We start from the raw sequence: 19,470 nt of genomic DNA on the forward strand, positions 1-19,470 counted from the left end.
ACTTAAGTTTAAAGCTAAGGAGGATACAAAATATTTCTGGAAGCATCTGTTTTTTAAGACTTTTTTAAAATGGTGGCAAAATATATATAACATAAACATCATCTTAATCATTTATAAGTTTACAGTTCAGTAGTCTTAAATGCACTGACATTGTTGTGCTGCCAATGTCCCAAACTCTTTTCATATTGCAAAACTAAATTCTATGCCCAGTAAGCAACAACTGTCTATCCCCAATCCTTCAACCACTGGCAACTCCCATTCTACTTTCTGTCTCTATGAATTTGACTACTCTAGGCACCTCATAGTACTGGAATTATACAGTATCTGTCTTTCAAAAAGACACTATTAAACCAGTGAAGTGACTAGAAGACATGAATGGAAACAGTTTAAAGTACAAAGGGACAAAAAACCATGAAGCACAAAGGGAACTCAGGACGTTCAGAATCTGTAAAATCACTCCAGTTGTAACACTAGTTATCAGAAGCAGATACAAATCCTCTTTTATCTTTAAAACGAAGGCAGGAAGTAGCAGCATCATCTCTTCGTTTCTTGAAATGTGATTCAGAGAGGAGGTTGCTCTCTTTTTATCGGACTAGAATTCAATCAGAAAGAAAAGCATATTTCAATGATCTGCCTAAAAACTTTTCAATTTTTCTTAGACGTTAGCTACTTGAATAAACATGTTGCTGAGATCTAATAATACTTACCTGGAAAACTATTATTTATGTTTTTCTTATGGACTATATAAAAACATAATTTTTACAAATTATATGCTTTTTGTATGTTGTACAAAATACAAAAAAAAAGAAAGCAATAACTTAAAATCACAAACTTCAACAACCTTAAAAAACATGCTGATTGAAATAATCAAAGAGATGGATGCTTAATCAAATCTGAAATTATTGCTGATGTGAAAGCTAATTTCAACTTTGGAGAACAATAAGAATAAAAAAGTTACATGACTGCTGGGACATTTTTATTCTCATCATATTATTTCAATTACATTTGTTAACCTGGAGATATTCTCTGCAAATGTGAAATCATGAAGCAAATTTAATAGAACTACAGTTCCAGAGAAAAGTTACCAGTCATCAAAACCTCTGAAAGATTAAAACTGTCATTCTGAAAATTCTTTTGTTTTGCTCCAGCTTATTCTTTTTTTTATGGGTATAGTAAATGCCCCAGGGCTCTGACTTCACTTCAGAGAAGTGTTCGAGAAAAAGAAATTATCCAATTACGGATTACCAAAACTGTAACAAGGATTAAGAAGTACCAGAGAAAAGGAACACCCTCAAAGTGTGTATATAAAGGCCAAAAAGGCAGCCTTGAATACATCGTTCGTCATCACCTCTCCTATTCGCCTGGACAAGCTCACGTTTGCAGGAGCACGATGGCTCACTCGACTCGGGTCTCCTCCTCCAGGGCTGGAGGCAGCAGCTCAGCCAGGGTGTCTGTCGGTGGAAGCAGCTTCAGCGGCGGAAGCAGATGTGGTCTGGGGGGCAGCTCGACCCGGGGCTTCCGAGGAGGAGCCGGCAGCTGTGGCCTGAGTGGGGGGTCTAGCAGTGCTTTTGGGGGCAGCTTTGGAGGGGGCTTTGGTAGCTGCTCAGTAGGGGGTGGTTTTGGGGGAGCTTCAGGCTCTGGGGCAGGATTTGGTGGGGGTTCTAGCTTTGGCGGGGTCTCTGGATTTGGCAGGGGTTCTGGATTCTGTGGGAGTTCTGGATTCAGTAGCGGAGGCTTCTACAGCTATGGTGGTGGTATGGGAGGTGATGTTGGCAATGGGGGGCTTTTCTCTGGAGGGGAAAAGCAAACCATGCAGAACCTCAATGACCGCTTGGCCAATTACCTAGACAAGGTCAGGGCCCTAGAGGAGGTTAATACTGATCTGGAGAACAAAATCAAGGAGTGGTATGACAAATACGGGCCTGGGTCTGGAGATGGTGGATCTGGAAGAGATTATAGCAAATACTATTCAATAATTGAAGAGCTCAGAAACCAGGTGAGATTCTATCTGTGCCTGAGTTTCTATTATTTGTGGATCTTTCACTTCTTTTCAGATCATGTACTATAGTGAAAATTTTAAGTTAAGAAATTATTTGAAAACATATTTGCTTGTTACATATGCAAAGTGGGACCTGATGTGTCTTAATTATTATAATATTTTATGTGACATTAATTTTCTGTTTCCATCTCAGTTTCAGTATTTCTACATAAGAGGAAAACTTATACATAATACCAGGCAGCTAATTATCATTTATATATAAAAATGATGGCAGTGAGTCAACATTAGTTTAATTATTTATGATGAATTCTGACAGACTGACATATTTTATTGTCTTACTAGATTTAAATATTCTTTAGGATTATTTTTCTTCCTAGAAAATCTGGTGCAAACATTACATAAGAATGTAGTAGAATCTAAAATGTTTAGCCACTTTTGTATGGGAAATAAATTTTTAAAGACTTTTTTGGAAGTGAAATACATTTTTTGCACTATTTCCTGAAAAAGTGCATGAGATAATCGAACAAAGTAGCAGAAATATGCAGAGGGCTATATCCTGTAAAACAGGTTCCTGTGCCTAGTCCAATAAATGTGCAAACGGTTATCTTTTTGCAGAAAGTTCTAGTCCTAAATATACCAGCCCCAGATATACAGGTGTCATTACAAAGTAAGTTTGCAAAGCAAGTCACCTTTAAGAGCTAATAACACAGGCAAGGCACTGTGGCTCACACCTGTAATCCCTGCACTTTGGGAGGCTGAGGCGGGCAAATCACTCGAGGTCAGGAATTTGAGATCAGCCTGGCCAACATGGTGAAATCCCATGTCTACTAAAAATACACACACACAAAAAAAATTTAGCTGGGCATAGTGGCACGCACCTGTAATCCCAGCTAATCAGGAGGCTGAGGCGCAAGAATCACTTGAACCTGGGAGGCAGAGGTTGCAGTGAGCCGAGATCTCGCTACTGCACTCCAGCCTGGGCAACAGAGCGAGACTGTCTCTACACACACACACACAAAGAAAGAGCTAATAACACAGGCAACATCTACCCTTACAGGTAGGCATGCAGACACAAGGTAAAAATCATTCGTGATTCACTTACTATTAACATCTTTTTTAGATCATTGCTGCCACTGTTGAAAATGCTGGGATCATTTTGCAGATTGACAATGCCAGATTGGCTGCTGATGACTTCAGACTGAAGTAAGAAACATGAAGACTTGAAAACAAGTGTTATGGGGAAAAAAATAAATTTTATTTCATTTTATAAATATATATATATATACACACACACACACTAGAAGATCATGACCTAAATTTACAGACATCCCAAGGGTAAACTTTAGACCATTCTTTCATCAAAAAGAAAAAGAAAAAAGAAGGAGGCAAATTTAGAATGAGAATTTTATTATAAAAAATGTTAGACACGATTAGAATTAATATAACACTGGTATTTTTCTTTTCTTTTTTTTTTTTTTTTTTGAGACGGAGTCTTGCTCTGTCGCCCAGGCTGGAGTGCAGTGGCCGGATCTCAGCTCACTGCAAGCTCCGCCTCCCGGGTTCTCGCCATTCTCCCGCCTCAGCCTCCTGAGTAGCTGGGACTACAGGCGCCCGCCACCTCGCCCGGCTAATTTTTTGTATTTTTAGTAGAGACGGGGTTTCACCGTGTTAGCCAGGATGGTCTCGATCTCCTGACCTCGTGATCCGCCCGTCTCGGCCTCCCAAAGTGCTGGGATAACAGGCTTGAGCCACCGCGCCCGGCCAACACTGGTATTTTTCTTTAGAAGGGAAAATTTCCCAAGAGAAAACTTAGTAACCTTTAGTTATTAAAATGCCCACAGGTGAGAACTTTTTCAATATGTAAGAATGGAAGGTATTCTTTGAAACACAGCCAGGTGAGCTTACAGTACTTTTTGCCTTACTGCTGTCCCTTCCAGGTATGAGAACGAGCTGTGTCTGCGGCAGACCATGGAGGCTGACATCAGTGGCCTGCGGAAAGTCCTCGATGAGCTGACTATGACCCGCTCTGACCTGGAGATGCAGATTGAGAGTCTCACCGAGGAGCTGGCTTACCTGAAGAAGAACCATGAGGAGGTAGGAACATGTTCTACATAAATGAATAACTCCCGCTAACATATGTCTCCCCACATGCATTCTATACAAATAAAATTGGCTGGGTGCAGTGGCTCATGCCTATAGTCTGGAGGCTGAGACAGGGGGATCCCTCCAGCCCAGGAGTTGGAGGCCACAGTGAGCTATGATCATGCCACTGGATTCCAGCCTGAGCAACAGATAGTGTGTCTCTAAAAAAGTAAAATAGGCTGAGCACGGTGGGTCAAGCTTGTAATCCCAGCACTTTGGGAGGCCAAGGCGGGCAGATCACGAGGTCAGGAGTTTGAGACCAGCCTGACCAACATGGTGTACTAAAAATACAAAAATTAGTGGGGCGTGATGACGCGCAGCTGTTGCACCTGTAATCCCAGCTACTCAGGAGGCTAAGGCAGGAGAATTGCTTGAACTGGGGAGGTGGAGGTTGCAGTGAGCTGAGATCAAGCCACTGCACTCCAGCCTGGGCAACAGAGCAAGACTCCATCTCAAAAAAAAAAAAGTAAAATAAACTCAATTTTATCTAAGTGAATTTCCCACACACTATGACCAGGAAACAAAAGTAATCATGAATAAATTCTATCTAGATTTGATTTTTTTTTCCTCTCAGTGTCCTATTTCCAAATTGTTGTCTAGGCACATTTTAGGAAGTCATCGCTTTTCTTTTTCTTTTTTTTTGGATTTTTAGTAGAGACGGGGTTTCACCGTGTTAGCCAGGATGGTCTCGATCTCCTGACCTCGTGATGCGCCCACCTCGGCCTCCCAAAGTGCTGGGGTTACAGGCATGAGCCACCACGCCCGGCCTGGGAAGTCATCGCTTTTCTATTTGCATCACGATGGTCTTTTTCCCTTCCTGCTAGGAAATGAAGAGTATGCAAGGAAGCTCTGGAGGGGAGGTGACTGTAGAAATGAATGCTGCTCCAGGGACCGACCTGACCAAATTACTGAATGACATGAGGGCGCAGTACGAGGAGCTGGCTGAGCAAAACCGCCGAGAGGCTGAGGAGCAGTTCAATAAGCAGGTAGATCCTCTCTGCTGAGCACCTAAGCCAGTAGCCACACACAAGCCTCTACTGCTCCTTTCACCAGCCTACAACAGCTGCATTATATTTGTATTTAGAGTGCATCACTACAAGCACAAATCTCCACTGATGCTGGGGCAGCCAGTTCTGCCAAGAATGAGATAACAGAACTGAAACGCACCCTGCAAGCCCTGGAAATTGAGCTTCAGTCCCAACTGGCCATGGTATGTGCAAATAGCTTTTCACATTTTCCAACAGGGAAATAGGCAAATGCAATTTTCTTTCTTTGCCAAGAGGTTCACTAGGCACATAAAAAAGGCGGTGTTAAGGAGAGCTGCATTATGATTATAGAAAGCATTAAAAGTTAATGTACTCTATTTCACATAAAAGATTTAGTTTAAAAAGTGCCAACCAAATTTGAAGAAGCAATGATATAACAATATAGGTTATATGGCGAAGCTACACTTCTAGTGCCACATAAAATTGCACTTTTAAAAAATCATCCAATGATTTATTTTCATTATGAATTTTTTATTTGCTTTTTCTCTTAGAAAAGCTCCCTGGAAGGAACCCTGGCTGACACAGAAGCTGGCTACGTGGCTCAGCTGTCAGAAATTCAGACGCAGATCAGTGCCCTGGAGGAGGAGATCTGCCACATCCGGGGTGAGACTAAATGCCAGAACGCAGAGTACGAGCAACTGCTGGACATCAAGAGCCGCCTGGAGATGGAGATCGAGACCTACCGCCGCCTGCTTGATGGAGAAGGAGGGTAAACCAAAGTCATGAACAAACTAAAATGCATACCTTAGTGAATTTATTTTATAAAACCAAAATGAGACTCAAGGGGTAGACTTGTATATAGAGAGAGTAATAAAGTAACAGACACAAGCTGGGTGCAGTGGCTCAGGCCTGTAATCCCAGCACTTTGGGAGGCTGAGGTGGGAGAATCACGTGAGCCCAGGAGTTCAAGACCAGCTTGGGCAACAAAGCAAAACCCCGTCTCTACAAAAAATAATATTTAAAAAATTAGCTGAAGGCCAGCGCAGTGGCTCGTGCCTGTAATCCCAGCACTTTGGGAGGCCAAGGCAGGCAGATCACATGAGGTCAGGAATTCGAGACCAGCCTGGCCAATATGGTGAAACCCTGTCTCCACTAAAAATACAAAAATTAGCCAGGCGTGGTGGTGCACACCTATAGTCGCAGCTACTCAGGGGACTAAGGCGGGAGGATCACTTGAGCCCAGGAGGTTGAGGCTGCAGTGAGCTGTAATCATGCCACTATACTCCAGCGAGACCCTGTCTCAAAAAAAAAAAAAAAAAAAAAATAGCTGGGCATGGTGGTGCACACCTATAATCCCAGATACTGGGGAGGCTGAGACAGAAGGATCACTTGAGCCCAGGAGTGCAAGGCACAGAAAAGTAACAGACACAATCCAGTTAAAACACATCCAAAGCTTCATGTTGAGGAATCCCCGGGGCGGAGGGTTTCTCCCACCTTTGCAAACTGCAAAGGAAAACAATTCTTTTTTTTTCTCCAGTGGTTCTAGTTTTGCAGAATTTGATGGTAGAAACTCAGGATCCACAAACATGGGATCCAGGGATCTGGTATCTGGTGACTCAAGATCTGGAAGTTGTTCTGGTCAAGGACGAGGTAGGCATTTTTTCTAATGTTGATGATAATTCTGTAATTTAAAAGTAAAGGCATACTTTGCTTGTCATACTAAAAGTGTCTGCTATTGTTTACATAATCTTACCCAGAGAGAACACGTTGAATGCATATGATTGCATTTCTCTTGCTCTGTGTTTCTGTGACAGTTTCCAGACTGACATTGCAATCCCATGATTTTCAGATTCAAGCAAGACTAGAGTGACTAAGACCATCATAGAGGAGTTGGTGGATGGCAAGGTTGTCTCATCTCAAGTCAGCAGTATTTCCGAGGTGCAAGTTAAATAAGGAACTTCCAGATCAACAAGAGTGTCTTTCAAAGAAAAAAAAAAATCAAGGACACAAGGGAAGAAATGGTATCAATCTAGGCATATTTCTGGATAATTTCAGGAAAAGCTTCAGTCCAGAAATGGATGACTAGCCAATTTTTCTGCATCTTCTTATTTCCTCATTAGAATGCTCTTGAAATAGCTGAATTAACGACTTTGCTCTAATTGTTTCTTTGCTTCAATAAATTTACTTTTGCAAATTAATTTGATTATTCCTTACTTTTTTAAAAAGTATTTTACCTAGGAAGGAAGCTATCATTGATGATCTAGCTGCATGACTATATTACTAACATCAGTTCATTGTTTATATCTTCCTGTTGTAACCAAGCGAGTTACAGAGAAACGCCACACTCTGAGACTAATTCAGAAGACCTTTTATTGCCAGCGACCGAGAGACGGCTAGAGCTCAAAATTCTCTCGGCCCAGAAGAAGGGGCTAGATTTCTTTTTATACTGTGGTTTAAATAGGGGAGGGGAGTTTAGCTGAAGCAATTTTTACAGAAGCAGAAACAGGCAAACCAATTAAAAAAGATTAATTGGTTCCAGAAACAGTTACAGAAAAGTAAACAGTTCCAGGTGCAGAGGCTCAAACTATCACAAAGAGATAATGCAGGGGCTTTGGGTACCATCCCCCGACTGCGTCCCTAGGAACTGCTGATTTAGCTTGCCTCAATATTTTATCAGTAAGTGCATTCCTGGATGTGCTTGGAGTCAGCTTGCACTAGTTGTGCCTTTAAGGGAGGAGGGCTGCAAGTGAAAAAACAAAAATGGAGTCTGTCCGGCTCTCTCAGCTAAGAGAGACAATCAGGTTAAAACAAAGTAGAGTATCACATTACCTTCTTTATACAATTCAGATCATAGCCATTTTTTTAATGTGGGCATTTTTAATGGTATTGCACAAGAACTCAGTGGCACAATAGCTGAAATTAGACTACAGTGTCAACAGCTTAGCCCACAAAGAAGGATGTGATTATTTTAATAATCAACTTATAATTAATGTCTAGTTTATATATGTCCATCACTGAACTCGATATTTTATAAGATAAAAAAGAAACTCATAATCTCCCTCCTACTTCAAAAAGCTCATATTTCAGCAGAGAAGAAAAGCTAAAACACACAGAAGACAGCAAGCAATAAAAAGCTGTTAATAGTAAAGACTTGATTTCACAATCTGCATCAGAAGTAACATAGGAATCAGATATGTGTGTTTACAGGACATTTAGGACAGGGGTCAAATAAAGAGTCTTGGGAAACAAGATTGGCTATGTGATATGGCATCTGATTTCCTGAAACCTTGAAGGCCCCAAAGAGAAGAGATCCTCAGGCACTTGTTCCCCGGCCAAATCTAGCCACATCTTTAGCCAAAACCTGCCACTTCACCAAGCTGGTATTTCTTTTCCCCACTCTCCTCTGCTAAGATCTTTCACCCCGTTGGTGGTCATAGCCCTATTCTTTCATTTCTACAGTATCCCTGGGGCCACATGGCTTTGTCTTGTCTTGTTTGGGATGATGAAACCTGTTAAGATTGTGCAGGAGGTGGTGCGGGCCCCACGAAGAACCAGGCATAGCACCAACCCAGGCTGCCTATGGGCTTTCTCAATCAAGGAATTTAAATGCCCATATCACAAATTAGAGAATCATCTCTACAGGCCAGTCCTCGAGGAAAGAACATGGCATGTGGCATAAAAAGCCAAATGTAAAGTTATAAAAGGATAAACCTGAACATGTATCTTCCAATATAAGACCAATTAAGAACTGTATGAGCGTATCAAACCTATCATCAAAACAGGGAGTTTTTCATCTTCCGGGCGCATCGAATAAAACATAAAATGAACCTCTGGGTACATTACGACTTCTGCTTAAATAGCTAACCACAGAATAAGGTTCATAGCTAACCACAGAATAAACATTAAACCACCACTCAAAGAAAAAGAGCAATGTTAAGTTGCTTAAGTCAAAGCCGTTTTCCACCATCAAATCATTACAGTAAATAAAACCCTGAATGCTTCTGCTCCACTGAAACACTAACAGTACGAACCAGTTTATCCAACCTGGATTCACAGCTCAAGGGCAAAAATGGAAATCTGCCATAAGCCGCCTGCAGCAGCTAAGCCATCCCGGCCCCATCAGTGAAGCCCCTCTCTGTGGGTCTTCTCAAGCCTAACCTTTGAGCTATGGATTTTGGCCACCTGAGACCTATGTTCATGGCTAGTATTATCTTCATGTCAAGGCAAAAGTATGGGGCTACTCCGAAAATCATTCTGAGGTGAAAACCCTCACTCTGTTCTTCCTTGGCATGCGTTACAATGCTGCGTTTGTACCGAATGATTGTTTACAAATACGGAAAACGCCCCATCATAGACACCAGAACACTGAGACACAATAGAATGTGTTATTAAGGGCATGTTCAATTTTGAAAACTGAAACTGTGGAACCATTTTGGATCATAAAACTTATTTAGAGTGCCGAATAAAATGTTAAGGACACGGTGTTCATACATTATTACTTCCCTTAAAATCATTGTAAAACTCTATAATAGGAATATGTTTATTGTGAGACCCTCAAGTTCAGCTCTCGAGGCAATTTTTTGTTTTGTTTTGTTACAGGGTCTCGCTCTGTTGCCCAGGCTGCAGTGTAGTGGTGCCATCTCGGTTCACCTGCAGTCTCAACCTCCTGGGCTCAAGCAATCCTCCCACCTCAGCCTCCTGAGTAGCTGCAGGCAACCAAGTCCCAGCTAATTTTGTTTATTTTTTGTAGAGATGGAGTTTCAGTATGTTCCCCAGGCTGGTCTCAAACTCCTGAGTTCAAGCAATCCTCCCATCGTGGCCTTCCAAAGTGCTGGGGTTATAGGCATGAGCGACTGCACCCAGCCTCAACTTTTGAATGAGAGGAACATGTTTATTTTTTCTGAGAGTGGATTTACTGTTAGAAGAGAGAGCTCATGCCCACATGTGCGTGGGCTTTCTTTTTTTTTTTTTTTTTTTGAGACAGAGTCTGTCTGATCACCCAGGCTGGAGTGCAGTGGTGTGATCTCGCCTCCACCTCCCAGGTTCAAGCAGTTCTCCTGCCTCAGCCTCCCGAGTAGCTGGGATTACAGGCGCCCACCACCACGCCCGGCTAATTTTTGTATTTTTAGTAGAGGCGGGGTTTCACCATGTTGGCCAGGCTGGTCTTGAACTCCTGACCTCGTAATCCGCGCACCTCAGCCTCCCAAAGCGCTGGGATTACGGGTGTGAGCCACTGTGCCCGGCCTCGCACACAGGTTTTCATCCGTTGACTTTTGATCCAGAGATTCACAAGGTTGTTTTTTCTTTCTGACCTCAGGGAAGTATACACAAGAATGATGAGAATGGTCGATGTGGCATCCATCCTCACAGAGATTAGAAACAAGAAACAAGGTCCACAGCAGGCAGCTCAGAGGAACCCGGTAAAGTATTTGAAGCCCTAAGGAAAGTGGCCTAAACTTGCTGGACGACTTCATGGAATTAGACAGTGTTCACCCAGGAGGAGACAAACTGGTGGAATACAAATCACCAAAAATGAAGCTCAAGTAATATTATCCACACAACCTCCTCAAGGAACAAAATACTGCAAGTAACAAACCACTTTAAAAACTTTTCAGTGGCTGAGATATGACACTTGGGTAACAGAAAGTATTGATCAAGCCCTTCTGAAAACAAAGTACTCATTTGTAATATCAATGTCAATATGAAATGATGAGGCAGGAAAGAAGCAAATGTTAATAGTTCAACCACTTTTTTCAAAGTTAGCACTTAAATAGCAGGTAAAGGACAAGCCCGGAGGTATCCTGTATACAAAGCTTGGATTTCCAGAGAGGGGGCATGATGAAGTGATTTTGCTGACAGAACCACAAGGAACATGAAGGTACATGCGAGCTTATAACAAAAGTGTGATAGGATGTGCATTGCGTGCCTCAGTCACCCAGGCTGGAGTGCAGTGGCACGATCACGGCTCACTGCTGCCTAGATCTCCTGAGCTCAAGTGATCCTCCCACCTGAGCCCCCTGAGTAGCTGGGACTACAGGTGTGCTCCACCATGACCAGCTAATTTTTGCATTTTTTGTAGAGATAGGGTTTTGCTGGGATTACAGGAATGGCTCACACCTGTAATCTCAGCACTTTGGGAGGCTGAGGTGGGCGGAATACTTGAGCCCAGGAGTTTGAGACCAGCCTGAGTAACATAGTGGGATCCCATCTCAACAAAAAAAATACAAAAATTAGCTGGGACTGGTGGCATGTGCCTGTAGTCCCAGTTACTCAGGAGGCTAAGGCAGGAGAATAACTCGAGCCAAGGAGATTGAGGCTGCTGCGAGCTGTGATGGCACCACTGCACTCCAGCCGGGGTGACAGAGTGAGATCCGGTCTCAAAAAGAAAAAAAAAAAAAAAAATTAGAGAAAGTGTACTATATGTGGTTCCACTTATGATGTAAAAGCATTACAATAAATTAATGTCTATAATTAACCTATATAGATGTTTCTATAATAAGTGATGTCAAGCATAATAATTTGTTGAGCAATCCAAATGAGAAAAAATAAGAGGGGAAAAGGGATTTGTATTTCGTAAGCACATGTTATGTAAATAAATACTTTGTATCTATGTTTATATTTTATTTCACTTAATCCACAAACTCTCTGATGTAGGTATTACCGCTCCCATTTTATAGATGAAGAAATGAAGCTGAGAGAGGTCATTTATTTAAAGGCACATGGCAAGCAAGTGGAAAAGTTACAAGTTTAAAGCCCCATCTGCTAATTCCATGAACTAGAATTCTACCCTACCAAAATAAGTGAAGTTCTGTAGTTGCATATCCTAAACTCACCAACTGACCTATTTCTGTGAGAGGTACTCCCCAAAAGTGCTATTTTTTTTTTCATTTTTCCAAAACTGTTTCTCCCTCAACTAAAGTAAACAGGGAGGCTTCAAATTTTTCAGAACAGTTTTCTGTCTAACAGGAGAAATCTGTTGACGTTGGAGACCAGAAGAACCAAAAAAGATACCTATTGGTCTGAGTTCAGATAGAAAGCAGGCCATCGCGTGCCCCTGTGGTCACTAAAACTGAAACTGGATTTCAAGTTAAGGGCAAAACCAGGGGAAGACCAGCTTCCTACGCAGGACAGGAGCATCTTGAAATGAGCTTCATAATCTCACAGTGGTAGCAATTGGAGGAAACTATTTCATTGAAAACCAATTTTTAAAAAATAAAAATAGAGATAGGGTTTCAATATGTTGCCCAGGCTGGTCTCCAGCTCCTGGCCTGAAGTGATCCTCCCGCCTCAGCCTCCCAAAATGCTGACATTACAGGCATGAGCCACCATGCCTGGCCAAAAACCAACTTTTTATGTGCAGAAAGTACATATGATATGTAATTCTAAGCAAGAATCATTCTAAAATTTTTATAACAATAAGGTGGGCAGGTGATCCTCTGCAAAGAATTTTATTAAAAAGTTAGCACATATATTTGGAGAAATGTAATCACATTTCCAAGCATCCTCTCTCATCCTTGAAAAACCTCTACTTGTGCAATTCATAACTGAAATGATTAATGCCCAGAATTTACTGACCTGTGGAAAGAGTTTTATCACAACTATCACAACTTTTGTTAATTAATTCTAACACTTTCATCTTTAGACACACACGCTGCTTTTAGCTTACAGCTATCTATAAATAAATTGCTTCGTATGATCTTTATTAATTTTAAATAAATTGCGTCATGTGATTTTTTACTTGTTTGCCTAAGACCAAGCCGCTAGACTTTTAAATCTCCACGATGGTTTTTAAGCAAATGAGGGCTTTGTTACACCGATTTAAGATGAGGTAACTTTGCTTTCCCCACTGGTTGTTCCACACCCAAATTTTCCATGAAGATTCAATATCATGGCTTGTGATTTCTATTACAAACATAGCAACATAAAATTTCCAGAATTTTAAAGAGTTGGGGGGTGACTTTTATTCCAGCCTCCTGCCCAGAACAGAAATTCTCCCTGAAAGATTATTCTAGGTCTTCAGTTTCTGGCTGAAGGTGCCTGGAACTTGGAAAGATCATGACTTTGTAAGGCAGTCCATTTCATTTAAGAACAGGTGTAATGTTAGAAATGTCTTCGTTTCCAAATCTGTCTCCCTGTGTAACTTCCAGCTCTTTGATTCTGGTGTAGCCCTTTAGAGCTATTTTCAAATGGGCATCGTGTCTCCTCTTTTCTAGACAAAAATCCTAATTTCTTTAGCCATGCTTCATCTGGCATTGTTTCCATACTCTTCATTATATGGGCCAGGAGTTTTGGATATAGTTAACGTACTTGCTATTAAATATTCCCTTTAGGATATGACATGCAAAACTAAACAGAAGGGCCAAGAGTTGGGGGAAGATGACCTCTGGGCTTTGTAAATTTTTTAATATTGTCTAACAGCAGCAGCCACATCACATTCACAGCTCTGTTGAGCTGAAACTTCGGCAGAGAAACTTTATTCTTCATCTGATGTTTTCTTTTGTTAATTCACAGAATTTCATTTTTTTGTTCACTTATTTTACCAAAGCTTTTTTATCTTACTTATTTGAGGTCATTATGTCAGCCTGAAAGATCTTTAAATATATTTCCTATTCTCTCATTTAACATATTAAATATATTTTGTGTCATTAAAAAAAGCAAAAGCAACAAAACTAAAATACAAGTAGCATCCACCAATAGCCCCACACTTGCCAATAACAATATCAGCTTGATATGTAAGTTTCCTAAATTTGTCATTTGAGTATTTTTTCTAAGAATAAGTGTTAAGTTGTTTCAATTTTAACAGAAGTGTTAAAAAATATATACTTACTTAATGACTAGGATGTTCAAAGCCATAGGGATAAACTCAGACTCTCCATTAAAGTAAAATGAAGCAAAAGCCATTCAGAGAGAGAACATCAACTCACACCATGTTTGTTTTTACCAAAAAATATTGTCTAACAGCTTTCATTAAAGATTGATTGATTGATGAAAGATAGATAGAAACATCCTCCATCAACCTCTGGGTTTATCTCACTGCACTGACAACAAACATGAAGAAAAATGAATTTGGTAATATAGAAATCATGGGGGGCCAGGTGCAGTGGCTCACTCCTGTAACCCAGCACTTTGGGAGGCCAAGATGGGCGGATCACCTGAGGTCAGGAGTTCAAGACCAGTCTGGCCAACATGCTGAAACTCCACCTCTACTAAAAACACAAAAATTACCCGGGCATGGTGGCGGGCACCTGCAGTTCCAGCTACTAGGGAGGCTGAGGCAGGAGAACTCGGGAGGCAGAGGTTACAGTGAGCTGAGATCGCTCCATTGCACTCCAGCCTGGGCAACAGCACGAGATTCCGTCTCAAAAAAAAAAAGAAAAGAAATCATATTTTTGTTTTTTCCCCCATGATTGCAACAGAAACTGCAAAAGGAGCAAGACACACCCACGACAGAGGTTTACGAGAACCTGGAGAAACGTACAAGTTTGCTATTTAATATTAAATCCACCCACAAAACTCTATTATGTTAGTTCCTCCATTCCTCTTCAACTCTCTTGGGCAGGGGAGAGGTCATACACTTTCATAAGATAAGGGGAAAAAGTTAGATATAATTAGTTATTTCAAAATTCCAAGCAGGCTTTAATAAATTTAAATTTTTATTTTCTTAGAATCAATCAAATTCAAGAAAAAAAATAGAAGAATGTCATTTATTTTCATATTATTTTCCTAAATTTTATTCTTAAATACTTCAAATATGTAATATACAGGATACAGAAATTAAGGATCTGCCCCTTCCAGAAATTGGTTTCTATTACTTCTCCAGAAATTGGTTTCTCCCTAAAATTGGTTTCAAATAACTTCATCTGAAAATAAGTAATATTTATCATATCATTCCAAAGGACTTTGTGTTACAAGCATTGTGCCTATAAAAAGGTATTTTCCTTTGTGCAGAAATTCCATAAGGGAAAATACAAGTTTAACTGAACTGATATCATGTAAATATTATCTGCTTTGTCCCTCCAATATGAAATTAATACCTAAAGGCATTTTCTGTGCCTTTTAATAAAAAGACAGTCTATTGAGTTTAACAAATAATTAACAAAATAATAACATTATTACAGATGTCATTAAAAATATTTAAAACAATTATATCAGAGATGAAACAGCCACATTATAAACTATAAGAGGAATTACTAATTGATGACTCCCTTACCACTCTCTCTGTTGGGTTTTGTAGAGTTAATTTCTCCCATCGAGTCATACTCTGCCCCAAAATCTGCTCTATGGCAATTAGATACTGCTCATTGGAAAGAAAGAATTACAGGCAGAAATGTGACTCAGGTGGAGATTTTCTACCAACTTGGAGGGAGGTGGGTGGGATCTTCTCTGGTAAGAAGAAGGATACAATGTAAAATCTAGATGACCATGTCGCAGTTTACCTGGACAAGGTCTCAACTGTGGTGCAGGCAAAGGGTACACTTGAATATAAAATCAAAGCATGGAATAAGAAATTTGAGTCCGGACTAATGATCAAGGAGAAAAACAGGACAACAAGAAGTATTACCAGATAATTACAGAACTGAAAAAAAAGGTAAGACATTTTGTAGACAAAAAAAACACACTAAAAATGACAAAATTTGAAAAGATTGGCAACATCCTCCACGTATACCTGTACTTTTCTCAATTTGGCAGATTAAGGAAGAAATTTAACAAGCAACAGAATATACTTTTTAGCTATGTTTGTTTCCCTAATTTGTTTACTTTTGTATAGTTCATTTTATGGAAAGAATTCTAGTAATGTTTCCAAAATACTTAAGAAAAAGTAAACTAAATTTCTTACAGTTCTTTTATTCTCAAAAGCAGAGGTATATGCTATTTTCCATTAAAGAACCATATACATATAAAATTTATTTGAAAGACCTGAAACCGACATGCCTCAACACCAGCATACAGAGATTCAGAATGCGAGTGTATCAAACACAACTTTTTGTGTCCTGTGTTTCCAGATTTCAGATGCAAACACTGACAATGCAACTTCATGCTACAGACCATCAGTGTAAAACTAGCAGCTGTGGACTTCAGACAAAAGTGTGATATAGTTACCCTTAGCAGCATGATGGAAAACATAAGCTATGGAGATAAGCACTAGGTAAGACCAGGCGTGGTGGCCTACACCTGTAATCCCAGCTACTCGGGAGGCTGACACAGGAGAATCACTTGAATCCGGAAGACGGAGGTTGCCGTGAGCTGAGACCACACCATCGCACTCCAGCCTGGGCAACAAGAGCGAACTCCATCTCAAAAAATAAATAAATAAATAAATAAATAAAACACTATGTGAAGCCATGCTTCTTTTTACACTGGAATCACAGTTATAAAAGAATATTTTTCTTCTTAGAAACGATAGACTCCTAAACAATAGAAAAATATTTTAGTTAAAAACCTCAGGGAAGCACATTATTTACAAGAATGCTGTGATGATTCTATGTCCAAAGGAACCACTACTTAATTTTGTTTCATAAGCAAGAATTTCTAGTTAGGTATATTTCAAGTGAGGTTTCTGAAAAGAACCAGCATGTGTTTCTGAGGATTCTTTAACTCCCTACTTTATATGTGTGTAGAAGGCCCCAACACACAAGAGGCCAACAACGTATGGTCACTGTGTTCCAAGAAATTAAAATTGCTGAAAAGGTTCTTCCCCAAAGCTTGCAGCATTTTATATGGAGTGCCATCATACTGCCAAAAATTGGGAAAGTTAATAGCAAATTATATTAACAATAAGTGAGGAACAGAAAAATTGGCATTTCTATAATGATATTTAATAAAATATTTAAAATGCAGCAAGATATTAATAATACAAACCTAATGACTGCTGAAAGCATTAGAAACTTTTTCCAGATTTGAGATTGAACCGACCCTGCACTACAGCGTCAAGCTAACATCAATAGTCTGCACCAAGTCCAGAATGACATGACTTTGTCCAAGATGATCTAGAAATGCAGATTGAAACTCTGGCAGAGAAGTTCACTCATCTCAAAAAGAACCAGGAAGAGGTATGTGCCCATACACCACATCGTAACTTTCCTCTTTCTTACATAATTCCTGCCTTCAATTTGAGTCTGATGAGGTGAAGGAAAATTCTAATAAATGGAGTTATTCTCTTACCACAATGGCTGAATTCCTTGAGCAAGGGTTGTTTCCAGTTCCCGAAATTAAAGGCCAGCCAGCTGTTGCAGGCTCTGAGTTGCGGGTGGAACGGGTGAGCCCACCTGGAGCTGTTCTAACACCACTCCTCATGACATGAGAATGCACTATGAAGCCATGGCCAACCATGACCACCAAGATGCTGAAATTAGATTCAACAATGAAGTAAACAAAAAACACAGCCAAGGTCAGGAAATCTAGGACAACTTCGCTTCGCTGATAAATGACTCTGTTTTTATTTTGGTATTTCAGAGAAGAGTGCTGCAACAGCAGGTTGCCGCTGCTGCACCCAGTTCGGCTAAGACTGAGACGAATGTACAGGAGCCAGCATTGTAGGCCCCGGAGATTGAACTACAGTCTACAGTAGACTTGGTACAAAAAAATCTCTCCCTGGATGGGGCCCAGCGCGGTGGCTCACGCCTGTAATCCCAGCACTCTGGGAAGCCGAGGCGGGCAGATCACCTGAGGTCAAGAGCTCGAGACCAGCCTGACCAACATCGAGAAACCCCATTTCTACTAAAAAAAATACAAAATTAGCCAGACATGGTGGTGCATGCCTATAATCCCAGCTACTCGAGAGGCTGAGGCAGGAGAATTGCTTGAACCCGGGAGGCAGAGGCTGCAGTGAGCCAAGATCACGCCACTGCACTCTAGCCTGGCCAACAAGAGCAGAACTAACTCCATCTCAAAAAAAAAAAAAATCTTTCCCTGGGTGAAAACACCATAAACCAATTGCCCACACAAACAATTGCACGATTTCACATAAATTCTCAGCAATATGTTTCCAAAACATGATATTCCCTAATAAAGGGGTTTTTTTAGGACTCTTAAGAAAAAGCCAAAATCTTGGGCTTTTCCAATTAGTAACTTGGACAAGAAAATTTCCATTTAATGTATGAAACACACCTGAAACAAAATGATTAACTGCACATGTCGGGCCCTACTTTGCAAACACGACAGCCACTGAATTAGCTGAGATACTACAAATGTCAGCATAAACTTGCTGTTAGGGAAATGTTGGCCCACGTTCAGAATGAGATCACTGTTTCTCTCTCCAGGTAGGTGATTAGGCAAGACTCCTGACTGAAAGCTTAAAAGAATTAATCTAGATTAAATTCCTGCATGTAGGTCAGCTAGGATTTCATTAAACATCAAGAAGTATACATGCTCCTTTTTAAGGAGATTTAATACATTTAAACTTGAATAACAGGCTGGGCGCTGTGTCTCACATCTATAAACCCAGCACTTTGGGAGGCCGAGGGGGGTAGTTCACCTGAGGTCAGGAGTTCAAAAACAGCCTGACCACCACGGCAAAACCGTGTCTCTACTAAAAATACAAAAATTACCCGGGCATGGTGGTGATGCCTGTAATCCCAGCTACTCGGGAGGCTGAGGCAGGAAAATCGCTTGAACCCAGGAGGTGGAGGTTACAGTGAACTGAGATCGCGCCAATGCACTCCAGCCTGGGCCACAGAGCAAGACTCTGTCTCAAAGAATAAATAAATAAATAAACTTGAATAACAATGTATCACTTTTAAAATAAATTTTTCAATTATACTTAAAAATAGGAGCGTTCACAAGAATTTTTTAAGTGTCCAATGTTTCAGGAGCAGCAAAATAGGAACAAGGATAGCAGTAGCATCTTTATCTTCTGAGAATTACACTTTAGCCATAGGGAAACTTTGATGAAACTAATCATACATAAGGAAGGTGCTGTATTTTTCATTGACCTGGTAGGCCTGAGCCTCAGTCTCCGGTTGTCTCAAAGCTCACCGTGTAACCTTAGATAAGTCACTCCTCTAAAAGTATCTCTCTCTAGGCCTCATTTTTTTCTGCAAAGCAGGGAGTTGGTGATTACTAAGGTACGTATCGTCTAGTTCTAAAATCTATGACTCTGCAAATAGAAATTGTTTGAATTAAAAAAAAATTCAGAGTGGCAGAATTAATGTTACAGGGAATTAAAATTAGATCAGATTCACCCTAATTCAAGCAGCTTCCTGAAACTTTTGAAATGCATAACATCCAAATGTCGGGTTTTAAGGCAGAGTGTCTCAACCTTGGCACTACAGACATTTTCGGCTGGATAATTCCTGGAGAGTTGTCCTGTGGGTTGCAGGAAGTGTATGGCCTCTCCCTAGTAGG

The 19,470-nt window shown here is 40.5% G+C and overlaps 1 protein-coding gene across 2 annotated transcripts; it reads left to right on the forward strand.

Annotated features, from left to right (window-relative positions):
* Window positions 1-1,221: 1,221 nt before the first annotated feature.
* Window positions 1,222-7,325, forward strand: LOC117067055 (keratin, type I cytoskeletal 24). Of its 2 annotated transcripts, XM_033183104.1 has the most exons (9): window positions 1,357-1,547; window positions 1,848-1,996; window positions 3,120-3,202; window positions 3,937-4,093; window positions 4,966-5,127; window positions 5,226-5,351; window positions 5,679-5,896; window positions 6,665-6,777; window positions 6,977-7,325. In XM_033183104.1, the coding sequence occupies exons 1-9, from the start codon at window positions 1,391-1,393 to the stop codon at window positions 7,078-7,080; spliced, it is 1,269 nt and encodes a 422-aa protein (XP_033038995.1). In that variant the 5' UTR covers window positions 1,357-1,390; the 3' UTR covers window positions 7,081-7,325. The 2 variants fall into 2 exon arrangements, with proteins under 2 accessions (XP_033038994.1, XP_033038995.1); XM_033183103.1 differs by having other exon boundaries at window positions 1,222-1,996.
* The last annotated feature ends 12,145 nt before the right edge of the window (window positions 7,326-19,470 follow it).

Source organism: Trachypithecus francoisi, unplaced genomic scaffold (genome assembly GCF_009764315.1).
Source record: "Trachypithecus francoisi isolate TF-2019V2 unplaced genomic scaffold, Tfra_2.0 Lachesis_group20, whole genome shotgun sequence".
In the NCBI taxonomy this organism is placed as follows: Eukaryota; Metazoa; Chordata; class Mammalia; order Primates; family Cercopithecidae; genus Trachypithecus; species Trachypithecus francoisi.

Coding starts and splice junctions, on each gene's coding strand:
- LOC117067055 (XM_033183103.1), top strand. CDS start 1,391: ATGGCTCACTCGACTCGGGTCTCCTCCTCCAGGGCTGGAGGCAGCAGC. Junction 3,203..3,936: donor GCTGATGACTTCAGACTGAA/GTAAGAAACATG, acceptor TGTCCCTTCCAG/GTATGAGAACGAGCTGTGTC. Junction 4,094..4,965: donor TGAAGAAGAACCATGAGGAG/GTAGGAACATGT, acceptor CCTTCCTGCTAG/GAAATGAAGAGTATGCAAGG.